Source organism: Diospyros lotus, chromosome 11 (assembly GCF_014633365.1).
Source record: "Diospyros lotus cultivar Yz01 chromosome 11, ASM1463336v1, whole genome shotgun sequence".
Taxonomy (NCBI): Eukaryota; Viridiplantae; Streptophyta; class Magnoliopsida; order Ericales; family Ebenaceae; genus Diospyros; species Diospyros lotus.
The window spans coordinates 1,575,806-1,596,858 of NC_068348.1; the positions used below are offsets into that span (position 1 = coordinate 1,575,806).

Below are 21,053 nucleotides of genomic sequence, written 5' to 3' on the forward strand. Positions count from 1 at the left end.
CTTACATATCTAGAAGAGAGTCCAACATGTTCGTTAAATATTGTAGTTCTTTCTACACTTGTCAGTCTTATTCCTCGTGTAAATGGAAAACCTCTCCTCAATCAAATGTAAGCTCACTACTTGGCTTAGGCTATAAATCTACTTGCATTCAATATTCTACATACTCATTTGAATACTAACTTAAGCATCGAATGGTCTGTGAGGGAGACTCTCATGCATCCTTAATCGATTTCTTTTTTTTGTAGGTCTCCTAGAGATTACATTTGAGACACTTTCTTGCGACAAACAAATTTATTGTTGTATCTTAGTAACAACATCAAAAAAAATATTTAAATCTAAAAATTAGATATAATAAATACACATGCTTAAAAATATATATAATAAAGGGTAAATTACGAAAAAAATACTAAACTTTCAATTTAGTTTTAATTGTATAACGCTATTAGCTTTTGTTAATTACACTATTGAAATGATGATATGGCATTAAAAATATTGATTAGACGATAAGGTGGCAACTAATTGCCACCCCATTATTGAATAATCTCTCCCTTAATTATCTCCTCGTTCATTTCTCAATAGGTAATATGCAAGCATGATGGTCAACTAATGTCACTGGGTATCATTACTTTGATACCTAAACTCTATTTGGTTTACTAGTTAAAGGGCTTTTGGTGAGAATAGCAGAGGTGTTTGTCAATTGTTTTTTTCTCTCAACTTGATTGCCATCATTGTTAGACTTTGATTATTGTCTTTGTGCCGTCCCTCATTATTTGTGCTCTCAATTTTGACAAATAAGGTAAATCGTAGGTGAAGATTTTACCTCATAAGACAATGAGTCGAACTCATGACCTACTGATACGAATTTTAACTTATCATAACCCAACTATTTGACTTGTGCCATGAGAACAACCATTATCATTAGACTTTGCCATTACTTTTGTCGACCAAGTTGAGAAAAAAAGTGATAATGAATGAGACTCAAGCTCTTCTCACTAGTCTTCCTTCCTTAAAGAGTGTTTGTTAACCAAAATAAGAAGAAAAAAATGTCAGATATGAGAAGCATTCTAGATGTTTGGCATTTCTAACGTGTTTGTTAAGCTTATCTGATCATTTCTCGAAAAACCCTCATATGACCTCTTATCTCCCTATTTCAAGATAAATTTATGTGACCTCCCCCCTCAAATAAATTTGTTTAACTCTTTTAAGATAAGTCTCAATTACTTATATGCCCTTTATAGGATAGTTAATGTCATTTTAAAGATTTAAATTTATTAAAAGAACTTATTTATTTAAGTCTTATAATTAACATTATTTAATACATTTTTAAATTATTATATATTTTGACAATTTTTAAAATTTAAATGACTTTATTCATTTCACTGATTTTTAAAATTTAAATCTCTCTCTCTCTATATATATTTTATTAATTAATACAATTCTTTTCACCAATTTTTAAATTATTTTATTTAATTTTATATTTTATTATCTATTATGAAAATATGTTTTGGCCATTTTTAATTATTTAGATGGAATTATTGTAATTTCAATAATAATAATTTTTATTTTTTAACTTTTTTAAATTTATTTTTGAACATGAATTTAGAAAATAAAATATTATTTTTAATTTTATTTGTTTGATAATTCATATTAATCATAAAATACTATTTTAATCATAAATTTATTGTTGATATTAATAAACAATTTTCAATGAATTTGATAATAGGGATATTTTGATAAAAAAAACTCTTATATTGATGTTTATGATATGTATTAACAAATACGTAAAAAGAAAAAGTATAATTATCAGTGGATTCTAAAAAATTTAACAAACATTCTGATAGAAATTTTGGAATGCTTTCCAATCTTATCTTAATCATTCAATATCTTGATTCAAAAAGTATTTTAATCTTATTTTGATGCCTTTTATCTTGCTCATTTTAACAAACGCCCCCTTAATGAATTAAGAAAAAGAGGAGAAATGGAGAAAATAAAAGACTTAGATTAATAATGTTTATCCACGTATGTTTCTATAATATGGTTAAATATAAATTTAGTGTATGAATAACAAATATTAAATATTTATTTTAAAAATGGAACTAAATTAAAATTTTATTATTAATTTTTAAATTTATCCTATAATAAATGCTAACAAGATAGAGCCGTTATTTTGAAAAAATAGAGAACGATAGAGTCATTATCCATACCCCAAAAAAGAAAAATGGCATTATTCTAAAATTCGAAATTGAACTCCAGATAGGAAACGACGTCGCTTAGTGGTGCCAACGACGTCCGTAAACCCCTATCCATCTCTTCTAAACCCTCGAAGCGAAAGCGTAGAGCTTTTCTCAAGCACTCAACAATGGCGCTCTTCACCTTCTTCTCCACCACCGCCCCTTCCCCACCCCCCCTCTCTCTAAAACCCTCTTTCCCCATTTCCAAATCCTATCCGCTTCTCTCCCTCAACCGGGTCCCAGTCCAAATTCGACTCCGACTCCGAAACCCCGCCGCAATCGGCCCTGACGGCAAGTTCTACCCGACCCCGGCCGACGACGACCCGCCCGAAGCCCCCGAAGATACCGAGCATGGCGTCTCCAAGTTCCAGCAGATCTACCGCGAGGCCGCCCGCGCCCGAAAGCTCCAGGAGGACCAGTTCAACAAGGACCGCTCCAAGTTCCTCAACGCCATCGCCGACGTCCACGACGCGCCGGACGAGTTATCGGGTCCCGACGAGTCTTCCGGCGATGATTTGTTCGGGGAGATCGACAAGGCCATTGCGATGAAGAGGAAGGAGTTTGTCAAGCAGGGGCTGCTGAAGCCAAACCCTAGGAAGGAGAAGGCGGCCATGGAAGCAGCCGAGGAGTTGGAGCCTGAAGAAGTGGTCGACTTGGAGGAGATCGACGAGCTTCGAGGGCTTACTGCGGGTTCGGAGGGTTCTGACGAGGAAGAGTCGGGAAAATCCGAGGACGAGGTGAGTGATGATCAGGGTACTGGTGAATTATCCATTTTTTCGTCGTTTGATCTTGATTATGATAGTCTTGATGAAAATAGTGTTAGAATTGTGGAACCCAAGTTTAGGATGACTCTAGCTGAGCTTTTAGATGACAGTAAAGTTGTGCCCGTGTCGGTTTATGGTAATTTGGAGGTTGAGATTACAGGTATTCAGCATGATTCTAGGGTTGTTGAGGCAGGTGATTTGTTTGTCTGTTGCGTTGAGAAGGGAACCGATGGCCTTTTGTATCTATCCGAAGCTGACAAGAGAGGGGCTGTTGCCGTAGTGGCTAGTAAAGAGATAGACATAGAGGAGACTTTAGGGTGCAAGGCATTGGTCATAGTTGAAGATACGGATTCTGTACTCCCTGCTTTGGCTGCTGCATTTTATCGATATCCATCCACAAATATGTCAGTGATAGGAATAACTGGGACAAATGGAAAGACGACCACTTCATATTTGATTAAAAGCATTTATGAGGCAATGGGGATCAGAACTGGGATGTTGAGCACTGTGGCGTACTACGTTCACGGAGATAACAAATTGGAGTCACCAAATATGACTCCTGATGCTGTCTTGGTTCAGAAGTTGATGGCAAAGATGGTCCATAATGGGACAGAAGCACTTGTGATTGAGGCTTCCTCTCATGGATTAGCTCCGGGGAGGTGCAATGAGGTGGATTTTGACATTGCTGTGTTCACAAACTTGTCGGACGACCACTTGGATTTTCATGGATCAGAGGAGGAATATAGAGAAGCCAAGGCCAAGCTGTTTTCAAGAATGGTGGACCCAGAGCGTCACAGGAAAATTGTCAACATTGATGACCCAAATGCAGCTTTCTTCATTGCACAGGGGAACCCAGATGTGCCTGTCGTGACATTTGCAATGGAGAATAATAATGCTGATGTTCATTGCTTGAAATTTGAACTCTCGTTATTTGAGACCCAGGTTTTAGTAAATACACCCCGGGGCATATTGGAAATTTCGTCAGGGTTGCTTGGCAGGCATAACATATACAACATACTTGCAGCTATTGCAGTTGGAATTGCAGTAGGAGCACCTTTGGAGGACATTGTTAGAGGTGTTGAAGAGGTTGATGCAGTTCCTGGTAGGTGTGAGTTGATAGATGAGGAACAAGCATTTGGGGTAATTGTGGATTATGCTCATACTCCTCATACCTTGTCTCGACTTCTTGACTTTGTAAGGGAGCTTGGGCCAAGGAGAATTATTACTGGTAAGCATCAGCTATGTTAATCCTTAGACAGAAGAAAAAGATCAGTGATATGAATAAACTTTTTTGGAAAGGGACGTTCTTTTATATGTCTGATTTTACTGGTGTATTTGAACCATAAGTCTATTGTTGTCATAAAAGCTGAAGTTCATTGTATATCCAATTACTTTGCCATATCTAACCAAGTTTTCATGTTTTGTTGAAGTTATTGGTTGTGCTGGTGAGAGTGATAGAGGGAAGAGACCAACGATGACAAAGATTGCAACAGACAAAAGTGATGTGACCATCTTGACATCTGACAATCCAGAAAATGAGGATCCATGTATGCATTACTATCCATATTGCTGAAGTATACTGGACCAAAGTTGAATAAGATCACTTTAAGCGTTGTTTGTCTTTGGTGTTCATGCCATAACCCAAAATACTAGGAAGGTTATGGCTGTTACTATAGACATTTACATAAGGTGGGAAACAATCATCTTCACACTGTAAGGATGAATTAAAAAAGGGGCAGAATTTCCTAAAAATGTTCCCTTTTTGTTGTACTTAATATTTCAGTGCTCATCTTTGTATTTATGTGTTCTGCTAGTGTGCTTTTTTATTCAAAGTGAAGTTATTGGATACTGCTGGTTATAGCTACTAACCCCTGCTTATATTTTCACCAGTGGATATCTTGGATGACATGTTGGCCGGTGTAGGATGGACTATGCAGGATTACTTGAAACATGGAGAAAATGATTACTATCCACCTCTTCCTAATGGACATAGGCTTTTCTTGCATGATATAAGGCGGGTAGCTGTACGTGCAGCAGTTGCCATGGGCGAGGAAGGCGATATGGTTGTAAGTGTTTGATATCCATTTTGCATCTATTGTCAATTCATAAATAGTGCTGACATTTCTTTTGAGGGGGGGGGGGGTGCATTGAGAAGTTACTCAAAGCTATTTGAGAGGAGGGACCGATGACTGAATGGGTTAATGATTTTCTAGTATTTTCATGCTTAGAAAAAGAGAAATAGCATTTGTCATCTGAAATAGCTTCATTTTCCAAATGACGAGTTTAATTCTTAAATATTAGCAATATAGATGCAGATTTTTTCTTTTTATTTTTTTATTGAAGCATGACAAATTATTAATGGTATTTATTTCCATATATACCTCTTGGTGACTATTCAGGGGTTTGGGATATAAATGAAAATATAAGGAGTTCGAGGCCTTTTCTTCCTCATTTTTAATGTGCATTATGATGCTACAGGTGGTTGCTGGCAAAGGCCAAGAAACATACCAGATAGAAGGTGATAAAAAGGAGTTCTTTGATGACCGGGAGGAATGTAGAGAAGCATTGCAGTATGTTGATGAGCTTCACCAAGCTGGAATTGACACAAGTGAATTTCCATGGCGGTAAGCTTTTTCTGTCATGTTACTTGCTGAAAGTTCTTATGTCAGGATCATTAACAAGACTGAAAGTACCAACTTTTCCATGTGAGTGACTTCATGAGTTGTGTTTCTGACTGTTCCTGATTTTGCACTTGAAATCAGATAGCTGCAGAACTTTATCATTACGATGTTAGGGGAGGAGAGAGGCAAAATTAACTTGGTCAGATAAAAAAAAAATGTTATGTGAATGTGATGAAGGGAAAAGTGGGATTGAATTTGGTATTAATGCTTTAGTTATTGCCTTCTAGGATATCGTGTACATTGTATTAAATTACATGCACACCACTGCTGAAGTGGTTGGGAGAAAAAAGAAAAACTTGTTATAATGGCATAAAAGGATAGGCGTAAAGCAAAGAAAATGAAAGAGAAGCTCATTACTTTGGTATACTTAATTCCCCTAGTCATTTCAATCACATTACACCAAATTACCTTCCATCCATCATTATGTGTATTTCCTCTATATTGATTTCACTTGCATTGCATGATCTCAAAGTACTTCCCTATTGCTCGTTTTGCGTATTTGTTTTGATCATGGCAATGTGTGAACTCAAGTTTACTGCAATCTCTATTTTCGGCAGATTGCTTGATAGTGTAAAATGAACAAATTTGATGCTTTAACATGCTTGAATGGTCATGTTATCCTGCCTATTTTGCTTCAGGTTACCAGAAAGTCACTGAGAATGTAGAAAAATCTTGAGGCAGGCCAAAGGCTTGGGGTTGCTATCAGAGCATTGGCTCCATTGTTCTTGGAACGAGAAGCAGGTTCCTTGACATTTATTGAACAAAATGAAATTGGAGAATTCAATTTTCCCTTTTGCCAGAATGAGCACTTGGAGTAAATTTGATGGGCCACAATCACAGAAAGGTAAGTATTATGTTCTTTATATTTACTTAACAAAAGAACATTATATTTGTTTTTCAAGTTTAGATCTCAGGTCTTTCCAGTTTTCACTTCCAATTTAGTGGAGTGGGGAACTTTTATGCCTCTGGAAACTTGCGAAATGAGAAAATTTTAAATTCCCTGCAAAAAAAATAAAAACTTGATGTTGCAGGTGAAGGAAAGATTTGTCTCAATACATTTCAGTTTCTGTTCGAGTTTGCTTTCGAGCTGATGTTTTCTGTTGGCTTTCGGGGATGACATAACTATAGAAATAAAATCAGCTTTGGATTGGGCATCTCTTGATTGAAGAAGTCTTGAATGATTTCAACTAAAATAATTCTTAAGAGCCTAATTGAATTTGCTATCAGTTTGTATGTGCTTCCTACCTTTTATTTAGATTTTTATCTTTAGTTCCATTTTTTGTTAGAAAAAGTGAAATGTAAAGATGCTGTTTGATAATGCCTGTTTCTAAAATTCTGCAAACAAAAACTGAAGATAATCAATGAAAAATATGTTCATTTTATACAGTGATTAGATACATCCAGCAATTCACTTAATGAAATTATCAAACTAATTTCAAATGGGATAAAATAATTCTAAAAATTAGGTATAGGGTATATTCTTTTTATAGTTTCAAAAGATAAAAATGGTTCATATTACTATCAAACTTGCTATTTTATACTAAAACACTTGATTTATTCTGTATGGTGATTCACTTGAGAGCCAGCCTTTGTAACAATGGTAAGGTGTTGTTCTTTCGTGACATGAGTTCCAATTGTGAAGACAACTTGTTTGCAAAATAAGAGTAAAGTTTTTTTTTTTGGTGTGTGTGTAAATAAGAGTAAAGTTGTGTACAAAAATGATCTTTCCTCAATCCTTGCAGACTAGGAAGTCTTGTGCACTGAGAACTATCAGCTTCTGAGGATCTGACTGTTTGATTCTTCTGGTTGAGAGATGGAAAACGTTAACCGATAGAATTAGGAGAAAGAGAAACAGTGGGAAGAATTGAGAGAGAAGAATGAGAGAGAGAGAGAGAGAATAGAAACTTCTAGGAATATTCATTCATAATCATTGGGGAGCTAGACAACTGATATATATAGCTGAGCCACTTGCCCCATGTGCGTAACAGAATGTCGTTGCTGGGAATGTACTACCCCCTAATGCAGCAACAAACAAATTACAACTTCTCAATGCGAACTTTCTAATATACTATTTACTACCCTTAGTATGACCCAATTACACTAACACCCACTTCTTACCCGTGACACATGACAATTACCCTTCCCTTCAAAACCTTCTTGTCCTCAAGAAATGCTAAGAAGACTGGCTGCCTTAGGAAATTGCTTGAGAATATCTGGGAGGTATTCCCAAGTATTGTTGTCCGGGTGTAGACTAGACCATTGCACAAGCACTTGGACGATGGGAGCCCCTTGTTTGTAGATCACTCTCCTGTCAATTATAGCGGTAGGTTCCTTTGGACTGTCATCTGGATCTGGGAAACGAGGTAACACTGGATTGATAGCTTGTTGCCCCACTGCCTTTTTAAGTAATATTACATGGAAGATCGGATGTATATTGGAGTTATCTGGCAGCTGTAAACGATAAGCCACACTTCCTACTCAAGCTAGCACCAAAAAAGGTCCATAAAACCTCGGATTAAGCTTTGAACTAGGCTTCTCGAGTAGAGCTTTCAAATGGCCCGGCTGGAGCTTCAAATATACCCACTCTCCCATTTGGAATTCCCTTTCACTTCTCCTTCTATCGGCAAACTGCTTCATACGATTTCTAGCATTGGATAATTCTGTTTTGATTGTCTGGAAAGCTTGCTGCCTCAGTTGAAGGTAGATATCCAAGGCTGCCACTGCCGAGGAGTTTCCTAGATCTGGCAGTAAGGTTGGCTTATACCCATATAGGGCTTCAAAAGGAGATCTCTTTATGGAGTTGTGGTTGTAGTCTTTTTAAGACCGACACACACTCACACACTCTCAACAATCTAGCCCTCAAGATCTCACTACCCTATCTCTTATTTAGAACACACAATCACCCGATAGTAATACAGAGACTAGGAATAGAAAAAATAGCAGTAAACACACCAAATTTATCCTGGTTCAGTCTCATAAATGAGACCTACATCCAGACTGCCTTAGGCCTATGAAATCTCCACTATCTTGACAATCTTTACAGCAATTACATGAACTAGAAAAGTCTTCTCTTCTTCCCGAGTCTAAAACCCTAGACTGCCAAGAGAAGAACACCCCAAGAGAAGTACAAAACTCTCAGCCTAGCTCACCCGCACACCCTTACAAGATATCCCGAGATTTCACCCTTACAAAACCGAGTTTTCCTAGCCTCTATTTATAAAGGATAGAGGCGGGCAAGTCAGTTACAACTGACTGCCCTAACTGACCGGAAACCCATTAATTTAATGGCCGGCTAAAAATAAAACAGAAAAGAAAAACATTACAATAGAAGAACTTTTGCTAATAGATTTATACAAGAAATTGAACCTAAGTACATAAACTAATCTAACACAAATGTCTTCACAATTCTCCACCCATTTGGATTAGATTTTCTGTACTTTAGCTTCCTGAACAGCTGCTCCATCTTCAATCTGATCTGGAATAAGATCCAGCTGCTTGATATGTTGCTGAAGCTTTGAAACTGGAACAGCTTTGGTGAATATATCTGCAGCATTATATTCTCCTGCAACTTTGATTAGATTCACAAGTTTATTTTCAATGATATCCCTAATGAAATGATATCTAATGTCTATGTGTTTTGTCCTCTCATGGTGAGCCTGGTTCTTTGATAAATGTATAGCACTTTGACTATCACACATCAAAGTGACTTTAACCTCTAAACCTAGAAGCTCTCCTACTAGCCCCTTAAGCCATATAGCCTCTTTAATTGCATCAGCAACAGCTATGTATTCTGCCTCGGTAGTGGATAAAGCTACCACATGTTAGAGGCTGGACTTCCAACTAATAGAGGAATTCCACAACTTAAAAATGTAACCGGTTGTGGACCTACGTTTATCAAGGTCTGCAGCATAATCTGCATCTGAGAAGCCTAGAATACTAGGTTTTTCTCCTATTTTGGCTCCACCATAGGACAACACATTTTTGCTGGTGCCCCTTAGGTATCTAAGCATCCATTTTACAGCCATCCAATGGGATCTACCTGGGTTTGCCATGAAGCGGCTAACTACACTCATTGCATGAGCTAGGTCGGGCCGGGTGCAAACCATTCCATACATCAGGCTGCCTACAGCATTTGAGTATGGAATCTTCTCCATTTCTCTCATTTCCTCCTCATTTTTAGGGGACTGTTTTGAGGTTAATTTGAAGTGAGGGGCAAATGGCACACTTACTGGTTTTGAAACAGCCATACCAAACCTAGATAGCAACTTTTCTATATATGATTTTTGAGATAGAAATAATTTTCTATGCTGCCTATCCCTAGAGATTTCCATCCCTAGAATCTTCCTAGCCTCACCTAGCTCCTTCATTTCAAATTCAGCCTTTAATTTCTGCTTTAGATGCTGGATTTCTTTATGGGATTGACTTGCAATAAGCATGTCATCCACATAGAGTAGTAGGTATATTGAAATGCTAGGGGATATGTGCTTAAGATACACACAACAATCATAGGAGCATCTTGAATATCCTTGGCTTATCATAACAGTATCAAATCGGCGATACCACTGTCTAGGAGATTGTTTGAGCCCATAGAGAGACTTTTTGAGCAAACAAACTTTCTCCACCTTATCCTTGACTTCAAAACCTCTAGGTTGGTTCATATATATCTTTTCTTCCAACTCTTTATGTAGGAAAGCTGTGGTAACATCCATCTGCTCTAATTTCAAGTCTAATTGGGCAGTGATGGCCAGCAGAACCCTAATTGATGTATGCCTTACAACTGGGGAGAAAACTTCATTGTAATCAACCCCTTGGACTTGGGTAAATCCTCTAGCAACTAGCCTAGCTTTGAATCTAGGCTTAGAATTTACATCCGCTCATTCTTTTATTTTGTAAAGCCATTTGCAGCTTACAATCCTCTTCCCTTTCGGTTTTTCTACCAGTTCCCAGGTTTGATTTTTCATAAGAGAAGATATTTCTGATTTCATGGCTTCTATCCATTTTTGGGAATGCTTAGAAACTATAGCTTGGTCATAGGACTGGGGCTCTTCATCAGAAATTTTGGAGGCACTATATAAAGCATAGGCTACTAAATCTGAGTAACCAAACCTAAGGGGTGGCCTGTGGACTCTAGGTTGTCTATCTCTAGCCACACTATACCTATTTGGGTTTGGCTGGTCACCAATGCTGGAATCAGCATCACTGTCAGCTTCTTCTTCCTCATATTGAGATGTTTCAGCACCCTGATCTTCCTCTTGGACCTGATCATTTAGGTCCAGAGCTGGTTCAGGTTCTGTGTCATTCATTTCAGGCTCTATACCTTGAATGTCTGCCTTCATAGAGTCGTTCTTCTCATCTAGATGCTTCTGGGTTTCATTTGAGCTTAGACTTATGGTAGATGACTCATCAAAAGTTACATCCCTAGAGATTATTGTCCTAGGTCCTTCTTGTTCAAGGTTCCATAGTTTGTATCCCTTCACACCGGTTGGATAACCTATAAGGAGACATTTCCTAGCCCTAGGTTCAAGTTTGCCTTGCTTCACATGAGCATAGGCTAAACACCCAAACACCCTAAGGTGGGCAAGGTTTGGCTTATGGCCTGTCCATTTCTCATAGGTAGTTTGCAAGTCTATGGCTTTAGATGGGGTTCGGTTGAGTATATGGGCTGCAGTAGAAACTGCTTCCCCCCAGAAAGTTTTTGGAAGGTGTGCATGGAATAACATGCATCTTACCCTTTCTAATATTGTCCGATTCATCCTCTCAGCCACCCCGTTTTGCTGGGGGTTTCCAGGGGCTGTTAGGTGCCTAATTATGCCATTTTCTTTGCACATTTAATTAAATTCCTTATTGCAGAATTCCAATCCATTATCTGTCCTAATGGTTTTAATTTTCTTGCCCATTTGAGTTTCTACCATTGTCTTCCAGTTTCTAAAGGTCCCATAAGTTTGATCTTTAGATTTTAGCACATAAACCCACAACATTCTAGAATAATCATCTATAATAGAAAGGAAGTATCTAGATCCTCCATGGGTTGGGGTTTGGGCTGGTCCCCACAGATCCGAGTGTATGTAATCTAAGTGGATTTAGATGAGTGGATGGCAGTCTTATTAAACCTAAGTTTTGCTGCCTTTCCATAGATGCAAGACTCACATTTGGATAAAACTGAGACTTGGTTATTTTCTAAGATCCCTTGTCTAGCTAACTCCTTGAGCCCTTGCTCACTTATATGTGACATCCTTAGATGCCACAATTTAGCCAAATCTTGGGATTTGCTACTTGCTGCTGCAGCCTCACCACTTAAGGTGGAGGCTTGCAGGATATAAATGCCATTCTGCAATTTTGCTTTCATGCAGACCAGTGACCCTTTGGCCACTGTTATGGCTCCTGTCTCTCCTTTGAATTTTAGGCCATTTCTGTCTAATTCTCCAAGGGAAACCAAGTTCCTCTTGAGATCAGGCACATGCCTAACTGCTGAGAGAGTCAAAACCGAGCCATCATTCATCCTTAACCTCACATCTCCCACTCCTATAACCCTGCACTCATGGTCATTGCCCGGCAAGACCTTACCCCCATTAATTTCTCTATAATTTTGCAGCCAATGCCTCTTAGGGGTCATGTGAAATGAACAACCCGAATCCATCACCCAACTGTTACTTCCAGCTATTTCTGTGACAGTCAAAGCCTCTGAACTGTCATATCCAAGGTTAGCTAAGTTTGCTCCACCATCGGATGTTTTCTTTTCAGCCATGTCTTTCTTTCTTTTAGGGCAGTATCTCTTGATATGCCCTTCCTCCTGGCAGTAGTAACACTTAATAGGACCCTTTCCATTTCTAGACTTTGATCTAGACTTTCCCCTTTTTCCTTTTGAGTCCTTTTTGGTACTCCTAGACCTTACGGTTAGGGCATCACTGGGGGTGGTTTTAATTTCCATTTTTATTCTCAATTCCTTTGAGTTTAGGGATCCTATTACATCTTCTAACGATAGTTTGTCCCTACCGTGTTGCAGGATGTCTACAAAGTTTTCATAAGACTTAGGCAAAGAATAAAGAAGAACTAGGGCTCTATCTTCGTCCTCATAGTTTACTCCTATATTCTCTAAGTCAAGACATAGCTTATTGAATTCATCTAGATGCTCTTGAAGTTTCTGATTTTCTTACATCTTATATGTGAAGAATTTGGCCTTTAAATACAGCCTACTGGATAAAGTCTTCTTTAAATAAAGAGACTCCAATTTCTTCCAGATTTCAGTGGCTGTTTTTAATTTTGAAACTTCTCGGAGAATTTTATCTCCAAGACTCAAGATAAGCATGCTGTATGCTTTCTTGTTTATTTCCTTATCCTCTAAAGATATGGTTTTAGGATCCTTACCTTCAGAGCTTCCCTCGGTAGTTACCTCTTGTTCGATTGCTTTTTCCAACCCTAGACTGCACAGCAGGGCTTCCATTTTGATCCGCCAGAGACCAAAATCGTTGCTGCCGTCAAACTTCTCCACATCATATCGAGTGACCGATGAGGGTGCCATGAACGCCTACCAGAGCTGATTCTGGTTTCTTGAGAATCTTGAAAAATCTTGATAGATTTGCTGGAGTTTATCCCTGGAGCTCTGATACCAGATTGTAGTCTTTTTAAGACCGACACACACTCACACACACTCAGCAATCTAGCCCTCAAGATCTCACTACCCTATCTCTTATTTAGAACACACAATCACCCGATAGTAATACAGAGACTAGGAATAGAAAAAATAGCAGTAAACACACCAAATTTATCCTGGTTCAGTCTCATAAATGAGACCTACATCCAGACTGCCTTAGGCCTATGAAATCTCCACTATCTTGGCAATCTTTATAGCAATTACATGAACTAGAAAAGTCTTCTCTTCTTCCCGAGTCTAAAACCCTAGACTGCCAAGAGAAGAACACCCCAAGAGAAGTACAAAACTCTCAGCCTAGCTCACCCGCACACCCTTACAAGATATCCCGAGATTTCACCCTTACAAAACCGAGTTTTCCCAGCCTCTATTTATAAAGGATAGAGGCGGGCAAGGCAATTACAACTGACTGCCCTAACTGACCGGAAACCCATTAATTTAATGGCCGGCTAAAAATAAAACAGAAAAGAAAAACATTACAATAGAAGAACTTTTGCTAACAGATTTATACAAGAAATTGAACCTAAGTACATAAACTAATCTAACACAAATGTCTTCACAGTGGTAGTTGGAATTATACCACCACTATGCCAATGCAAGCCACTTATGCCAAGACTTTGGTTGTAGGAAACAAGCACACCTTAAGTATGTCTCCAAACACTGATTTACTCTCTCGGTCTGGCCATTAGATTCTGGATGATAGGCCGTCGACATGTTGAGTCGGATTCCCAATAACCCCATCAATTCCTTCCATAATAGGCTAGAAAAAATTTTATCCCTGTCCGACACTATTGCCTTGGGAATTCCGTGTAACTTCACCACTTGGTCTAGGAACGCTTTAGCTATCTCTTGAGCTGTGTAGGGGTGTGTCAATCCTATGAAGTGGGCATATTTGGTGAATCTATCCACTATCACCATTATGCAGTCACGCCCTTTCGATTTGGGTAAGCCCTCAATGAAATCCATTGAGATACTTTCCCAAGGCTCACCTGGTATATTTAATGGCTGTAACAACCCCGGAGGGGCCACTGATTCTGATTTGCACCTTTTGCAAATATCACAACTCAGCACAAAGTCCATCACATATTTTTTTAGCCCGAGCCAATGAAAGAGTTGCTTAACCTTGTGATAGGTAGCAACTATACCGGAGTGTCCTCCTATTGGAGAACTGTGCAGCGCCTCCACAATCTTTTTCTTCAAATTCTCATCCTTTCTTATCACCAACCTTCCTCTGTTTCGGATAAGTCCATTAGTCAAGGTATACCCTTGTTTAGCATTAGGATCCACCACTAGTTGCTGTAGCAGCTCCTGAATGCTCTCATCATTTTCATAGCTCAAGGCCACTTCTCGGTGCCAGTCTGGAACCATCACTGTAAGGGTAGCGGAATGCCCCTCTTCATGACACCTGGATAAGGCATCCGCAGCTAGGTTTTCCTTCCCCTTTTGGTATTGGATTACATAATCCAATCCCATCAATTTAGTCATCCCTTTCCGTTGCAATTGTGTATGTAATTTCTGCTAAAGTAGAAATTTCAGACTTTCATGGTCTGTTTTGATCACAAATTTACTCCCTTCTAGGTAATGCCTCCATTTATCTACAACCATCAGCACTGCCAATAGTTCCTTCTCATAAATGCCCTATTGAGAAATGCCAAAAGCCTACCTTCTTGTACCAATACTGCCCCAACTCCAAAAGCGCTGGCATCAGTCTCCAATACAAATGGCTTGTCAAAATCCAGCAAGCCCAATGTCGGCACCTCACTCATAGCTCTTTTAAGTTTGTCAAAGGCCTATTCAGCCCTGTCATTCCATTAGAAGCCATCCTTTTTTAGCAACTTCGTTAGTGGTCGACTGATAATTCCATAATCCTTGACAAACCGACGATAGTAGCCAGTTAAACCCAGAAATCCCCTTAATCCCTTGACATTTTGAAGCCTTGGCCACTCCACCATGGCTGCTACGTTACTAAGATCGGTGCTTACTCCTGCATTAGATATTATATGGCCCAAATATTCCACATGACTCTGTGCAAAGGAACACTTGGACTCCTTAACATACAATTTATTGAGTCGAAGAACCTCAAAGGTAGTTTTCAAGTGGTTTAGGTGCTCGACAAAGGTTGGGCTATAAATCAGAATGTCATCGAAAAAGACTAGAATAAATTCACGCAAGTAGGGTTCAAATATTTGGTTCATTAATGCTTGAAAGGTAGCTGGTGTGTTAGTGAGTCCGAAGGGCATTACCTTGAATTCATATTGCCCTTGATGAGTTTTAAAAGCGATTTTAGGGATATCTCGAGGCTCCATTCGAATTTGGTGGTAACTTGTTCTAAGGTCCAGCTTAGTGAAAACTGATGGATGCTTCAACTCGTCAAGCAAGTCTTCTACAATGGGTATGGGAAACTTGTCCTTGATGGTTATGGCATTGAGTTGCCTATAGTCTACACAAAATCTTCATGAACCATCTTTCTTTTTGACAAGTAGTATGGGAGATATGAAAGGGCTATGGCTGGATTGGATAATCGATTTTTGTAGCATGTCTTTGATGAGTCTTTCTATCTCAGTTTTCTGTTTAGGAGGGTAACGATAGGACCTTACATTCACTAGTTCAGAATTGGGTTTGAGATTGATGGTATGGTCACAGGGTCTTTTAGGAGGAAGTGAGTTGGGTTCGGAAAAGAGGTCCTTGAACTCAAGTAATAGCATGTTAAGAGAGTTAGTTTCGCGTACCTTCCACTGGTCGTGTGAGTGACTACTCATTGTAATGGCCAATTCTCCTTCCTGCTCCTGTCCCTTCTCGAAGACTTCCAAGGCCTGAATGGAAAATAGCTGCGCTACTTGGGAAAACTTGCTCTTGAGCAATCGTTGAAGTCTCTTTCCCGTTATCATCTTGCACATACTCGCTTCTTGGCTGCCTTTGAGTATCCTCCTTTTTTCATCCTTCTCAAAGGTCACCTCCATCTTGTTAAAATAAAAGCTGATGGGACTCACTCCTCTCATCCAATCAACCCCAAGCACCATATCACAGCCCCCCCAATTTTAGCAACCTCAAATCTGCCACGAATTCTTCCCCATTCATCTCCCAGCAGAATCCCAAACATGAGGATTGACTTAATACCTTATTTCTGTTTGCTACTGTTACTGAAAGGGGGTGAGAGTTCGAGACCTCACATCCCAATTTCTTTGCCATACCTTCATCCAAGAAGCTATGGTTGCTTCCGCTATCAATGAGTACCATTAGTGGGCATTGGTGAGCTCGCCCTTCTACCTTAATAATCTTGCTATGTGCCAATCCCTTTAGTGCATGTAAGGAGATCTCTCCTTGATCACCTTCGCCCATCTCCAAGGTCTCATCCGCGAGTTCTTCCTCATCCTCCCCTTCCAATAACAAGATTTGTCGTTTGCACCTATGTCCCGGAAAGTATCTATCCCCGCACCTATAACATAAGTTCGCTTGATCACTCCTTTCACTTGATTGCGCTGCCTTTTTAGCAATGCTTCGATCATCATTTCTTGCAACCTTGCACTCTCTGCGGCCAGCCTCACTGTCGTTGGTTGCATCATTTTTACCATGGGTCTCACTTCATCTCCCAAGCCACTAATAAAACTCGATACAAAATACTCTTCCGATAGATGGGGATTGTGTACCATCATTAAGGATCTCAACTCCTCAAACTTGAGCTGGTAGGTCTGCACCGACCCCAGTTGTTTGAGCTTGTTGAATTCTTCAACTATATCTCGCATACTCCTGTCTCCAAACCTTTCACATAAGTCGTCAGCGAACTCATTCCACGGGTTGCCTTCTTTCACCGCGAGCCATCCTTGGTACCATGCATCACCCATGTCGTTCAGGTAGGTAGAGGCCAGGGTGACCTTCTGCTGTTCCGGTACCTAATACAGGGCAAACATACGTTCGCACCTCCTTACCCACCATCTCGGGTTTTCTCCATCGAAAAGCGGAATCTTTAGTTTGGGTACCGAAAAGCTCTGTTGATAACGATCTGCTTGAGCTCTCGCTCTTCTCTCCCTTATATTATCGCCGGTCCCCTCCATCTCAAATTCAACTTTCGACGTTCCTAATGGTTGGCACTCCGTTCCTACCCCTTGAAGAATGGGTTCCGACCGTTCCCTTTGCAAAAAATCAGGGGAAAGTCTGACCGACTGCTGGGTTGAGAACATTCGCATAATCTGGTGCATCTGTTCCATCACTTGCTCATGGAATCGAGCATTCTGTTCTCGATTCTCACCCCGCCACCTTTCCATGGCCTGATCAATCCAAGCATCCACCCCTGCTTCAATCGAGGATTCTAGAGTTCCCATTCTTGTTTGCATCTTCGCCATTGTTGTAGCCACTTGCTGCAGTTGGGATTCTATTTGTTTCATCCTCGTTCCTTCGGCCATATGGATAACCTTCTCCTATTTTGCCCACACCCAAGGACACCGCTCTGATACCAAATGTCAGCTTCCAAGGACCTGACTGTTTGATTCTTCCAGCTGAGTGATTGAAAACGTTAGCCAATAGAATTAGGAGAAAGAGAAATAGTGGGAAGAATTGAGAGAGAAGAATGAGAGAGACAGAGAGAATAGAAACTTCTGGGAATATTCATTCATAATCATTGGGGAGCTGGACAGCTGATATATATAGCCAAACCACTTGCCCCATGTGCGTAACAGAATGCCGTTGTTGGGAATGTACCACCCCCTAATGCAGCAACAAACAAATTACAACTCTTCAATGCGAACTTTCTAATATACTACTTACTACCCTTAGTATGACCCAATTACACTAACATCCACTTCTTACCCGCGACACATGACAAGAACATTCTTTTATATGATGATTAAGTTAATATTTTTTTCATTAAAATTAATTCAGATGTAATACAATAACTGTTAGGCCACTGCCAACCAAATAAATCATCGAGCAAAAACTCCTCTAGCTACCCTATCAGGCTATCACTCCATTAGCGAACTAGATCCAGCCAAGCTCTCTGTTTCCTTTTCTCCTCTGCTTGACTTGTGAAAAATAGGTGAAAAAGAAGAACTTGATGAACTATTAGAGGAAGAAAAAGAAATGGGTTGGAAATTACTTTTTCCTGAAGCATAGTTGTGAAAGGGCCATCTCAGGCGCAAGGAGCAAGGGGCACCAGCCCCTGCACCTTAGAGCCCCCAAGGTGAGGCGGCCTTAAAGAGGCGTGTGCCTATCTGTTAAGGTGCGCCTTTCATATCTTTAATATATTTTAAGGAAAAAAAAAGGTAAAAAAACGTAAAATTACCCAACCCTAAATACTCGATGGAGGCAGACCCAAAGCCTTAAAAGCCTCTCCTCCTTGCAACACCAAAGATTAGTTTACACTTCTTATTCTGACAAGATTGGCTGGCCAAAGCCCTAAATAATGCTTATTTTTTTTTATGTTCGATCCAAGAGAGTCTACATACTCTCCCGGGCTTCTGTTTAGGTTGGAGCTCCTCGAGCTCTCGCACCAGGACCCCTGTCTAGACTCAGCATAGCGCATCACTAATTGAGTCAAGCAACAACAATATTTTTTTCTCAATGCGCCTCGCCTGGCGCCTCAGGCTCCAACAGTGTTATTAAAGGCGTGCCTTGATACCAGGCGCAAGCCTGGCGATTAGAAACAAACCAGGCGGGTGAGATTTGCCCAGGCCCTCAGGCGTAGCCTTGCGCTCATAGATGTTAAAGGCGCCTAGGCGCGCCTCTTGAAATTAGCTGTCAAACAACCCATTGCCCACCGAAACCAGCTGCCATTCTTGGTTCCAACCTCCCCTCTTCTCAGTTCTAACATGTATACATTACAACATATTTGCATTTCTTTAGTTTAAGTAAATGTCCACATTTTCTTTAATTTATATTATATCTTCTATTTACTTCAATACATAAATGTAAATAAGAAAGTATTCCTCATTTGGATTCAATAAAAATATCTAAAAAATCAAAATACATAACAATAAGAAAATAAAATTTTGATTTTAGTATAAACTCAGGATTTAGCGATTTTACCACCCCAAAATACATACTATTTCTTGAAAAATTCATTAAAAATCATTTTAAGAATAGTGAATATTAGCTATCAAAATACCGGGAGATAGTTTTTCAAAATGAAAACATTTTCTTATATGTTTTCTTATAATGCGCTAATCTTTCAGATTTAGAAAAATAACATTTTTCAAAATGAAAACATTTTCTTGATTGTGAACTTGTAGTGTTTATGTGTTTGTTTAGAACTTTGCATGATGATTGATACTTGTTTGAGTTTGAATATTATCTCTTTGTTTTTCTTAAGATGGTCTTTAGAGTGGTATTGTTGTTGACATGTTATAAATCTTGCAGGAATCAAAAATTTAAAATGTCATCCAACACTATTGATTATAATCCTGATAGTAGCTTTGTTAGTAGAAGAAAAGATCCAGCATGGAAATATCATAGTTAGCATATGTTGAATTTTATATTTTTTTTATAACATACTTGTTAAAATATTATTAGAAGTTAGGATTTATTTTATACATTTTTATTCAATTAGGACATATATTTTTATTTTATTTTATTTTATTAACTTGTGCCTAGTTTCACCAAGCTCGCATCTCGTCTTGCGCCTCAGGCTCCAAGACCCTTGTGCACCTTAGTGCGCCTTGGGCCTCTCCAGGATGTCTTTGCACCTTATTGTGCCTTAAATAACTATGTCCTAAAGACAAAAACATCGTACCAAATGCCCTTAAACATGAAATCAAACAGGCACCAAGCAATTCTGTGTACGGGTATCCACTTTGTGGCCAAATAGGTGACACGGTCTGAACATGTGCTCTGAGACTATACAGATAACAGAACGCCCATTGAGAGTGTATTTTCTATTTTTCTTTTGTTTAATGCTGCGTGGACAATTCTGTTGCTTGTGCTCTTTCATAGAGGACACTACAGAATTTATTCAAGAAATAATGGACTTGTATGCTCAACACTTCTTCAGACAAACATGGAAGCAGTATCATTAACTGTTGAAGATGATCATAGAGGTTCTCAATATATTTGCTTAAATTGACTGTACTTTTTCCCCTTGAATGCATAAACCATTTCTCCTGGAAACAGTTTCTTATGGTTTCTTCCATCAACAGGTTGCCGGGCCTTGCTTTTGTATAGCACTGGGATAGTTCAAAGAAACCGCGAAATGTTGATAAGTGGACTAGGATTACAGTTTTGTAAGAATCTTCTTTGGTATTTTTGTTTCTTGTTAATTGATCCTGTTAAGATTGCCAAGCTGGGTACTTCAATTGATTCATCTGTGGAAACATTTGTTGTCAATCATATTTATTGGATTGACATTGGAATAAATAACCAGTTGTTTGTTCAATTCTTTTGATAAGATTCTTCTAACTTTCATAAAAGGAGAAATCTCTTAAAATAAGAATGTATTTTTAGTTGTTTTACAATTAAATTTTTACCCATCTAGTTGTAACTTTAAATCTTAAAATAGCACACCAGCATGCTTACACCAAGTTGTGTGCCAAATAAAGATTGAATGGTTTCCAAATGATGTCTCAATCCAACACAGGAGCAGGCATGAATGAGGATATAAAGCAGCATCTAAACACAACCTTGAAATTGGGTGAGTTTCTGTCTATGATTGATAAGTGGTGATAACTGAAAACATTTTCCATTCTTTTTTGTTTAATTAGAAAAGGGGGAGGGAATTACTTATGAACTATTTTTTTGAAAAATT

The 21,053-nt window shown here is 39.0% G+C and overlaps 1 protein-coding gene across 1 annotated transcript; it reads left to right on the plus strand.

Annotated features, from left to right (window-relative positions):
- Positions 1-2,324: 2,324 nt before the first annotated feature.
- Positions 2,325-20,684, plus strand: LOC127813190 (UDP-N-acetylmuramoyl-L-alanyl-D-glutamate--2,6-diaminopimelate ligase MurE homolog, chloroplastic). Its single transcript, XM_052354007.1, has 6 exons — positions 2,325-4,223; positions 4,426-4,542; positions 4,886-5,061; positions 5,474-5,619; positions 6,315-6,520; positions 20,449-20,684. The coding sequence occupies exons 1-5, from the start codon at positions 2,360-2,362 to the stop codon at positions 6,331-6,333; spliced, it is 2,322 nt and encodes a 773-aa protein (XP_052209967.1). The 5' UTR covers positions 2,325-2,359; the 3' UTR covers positions 6,334-6,520; positions 20,449-20,684.
- The last annotated feature ends 369 nt before the right edge of the window (positions 20,685-21,053 follow it).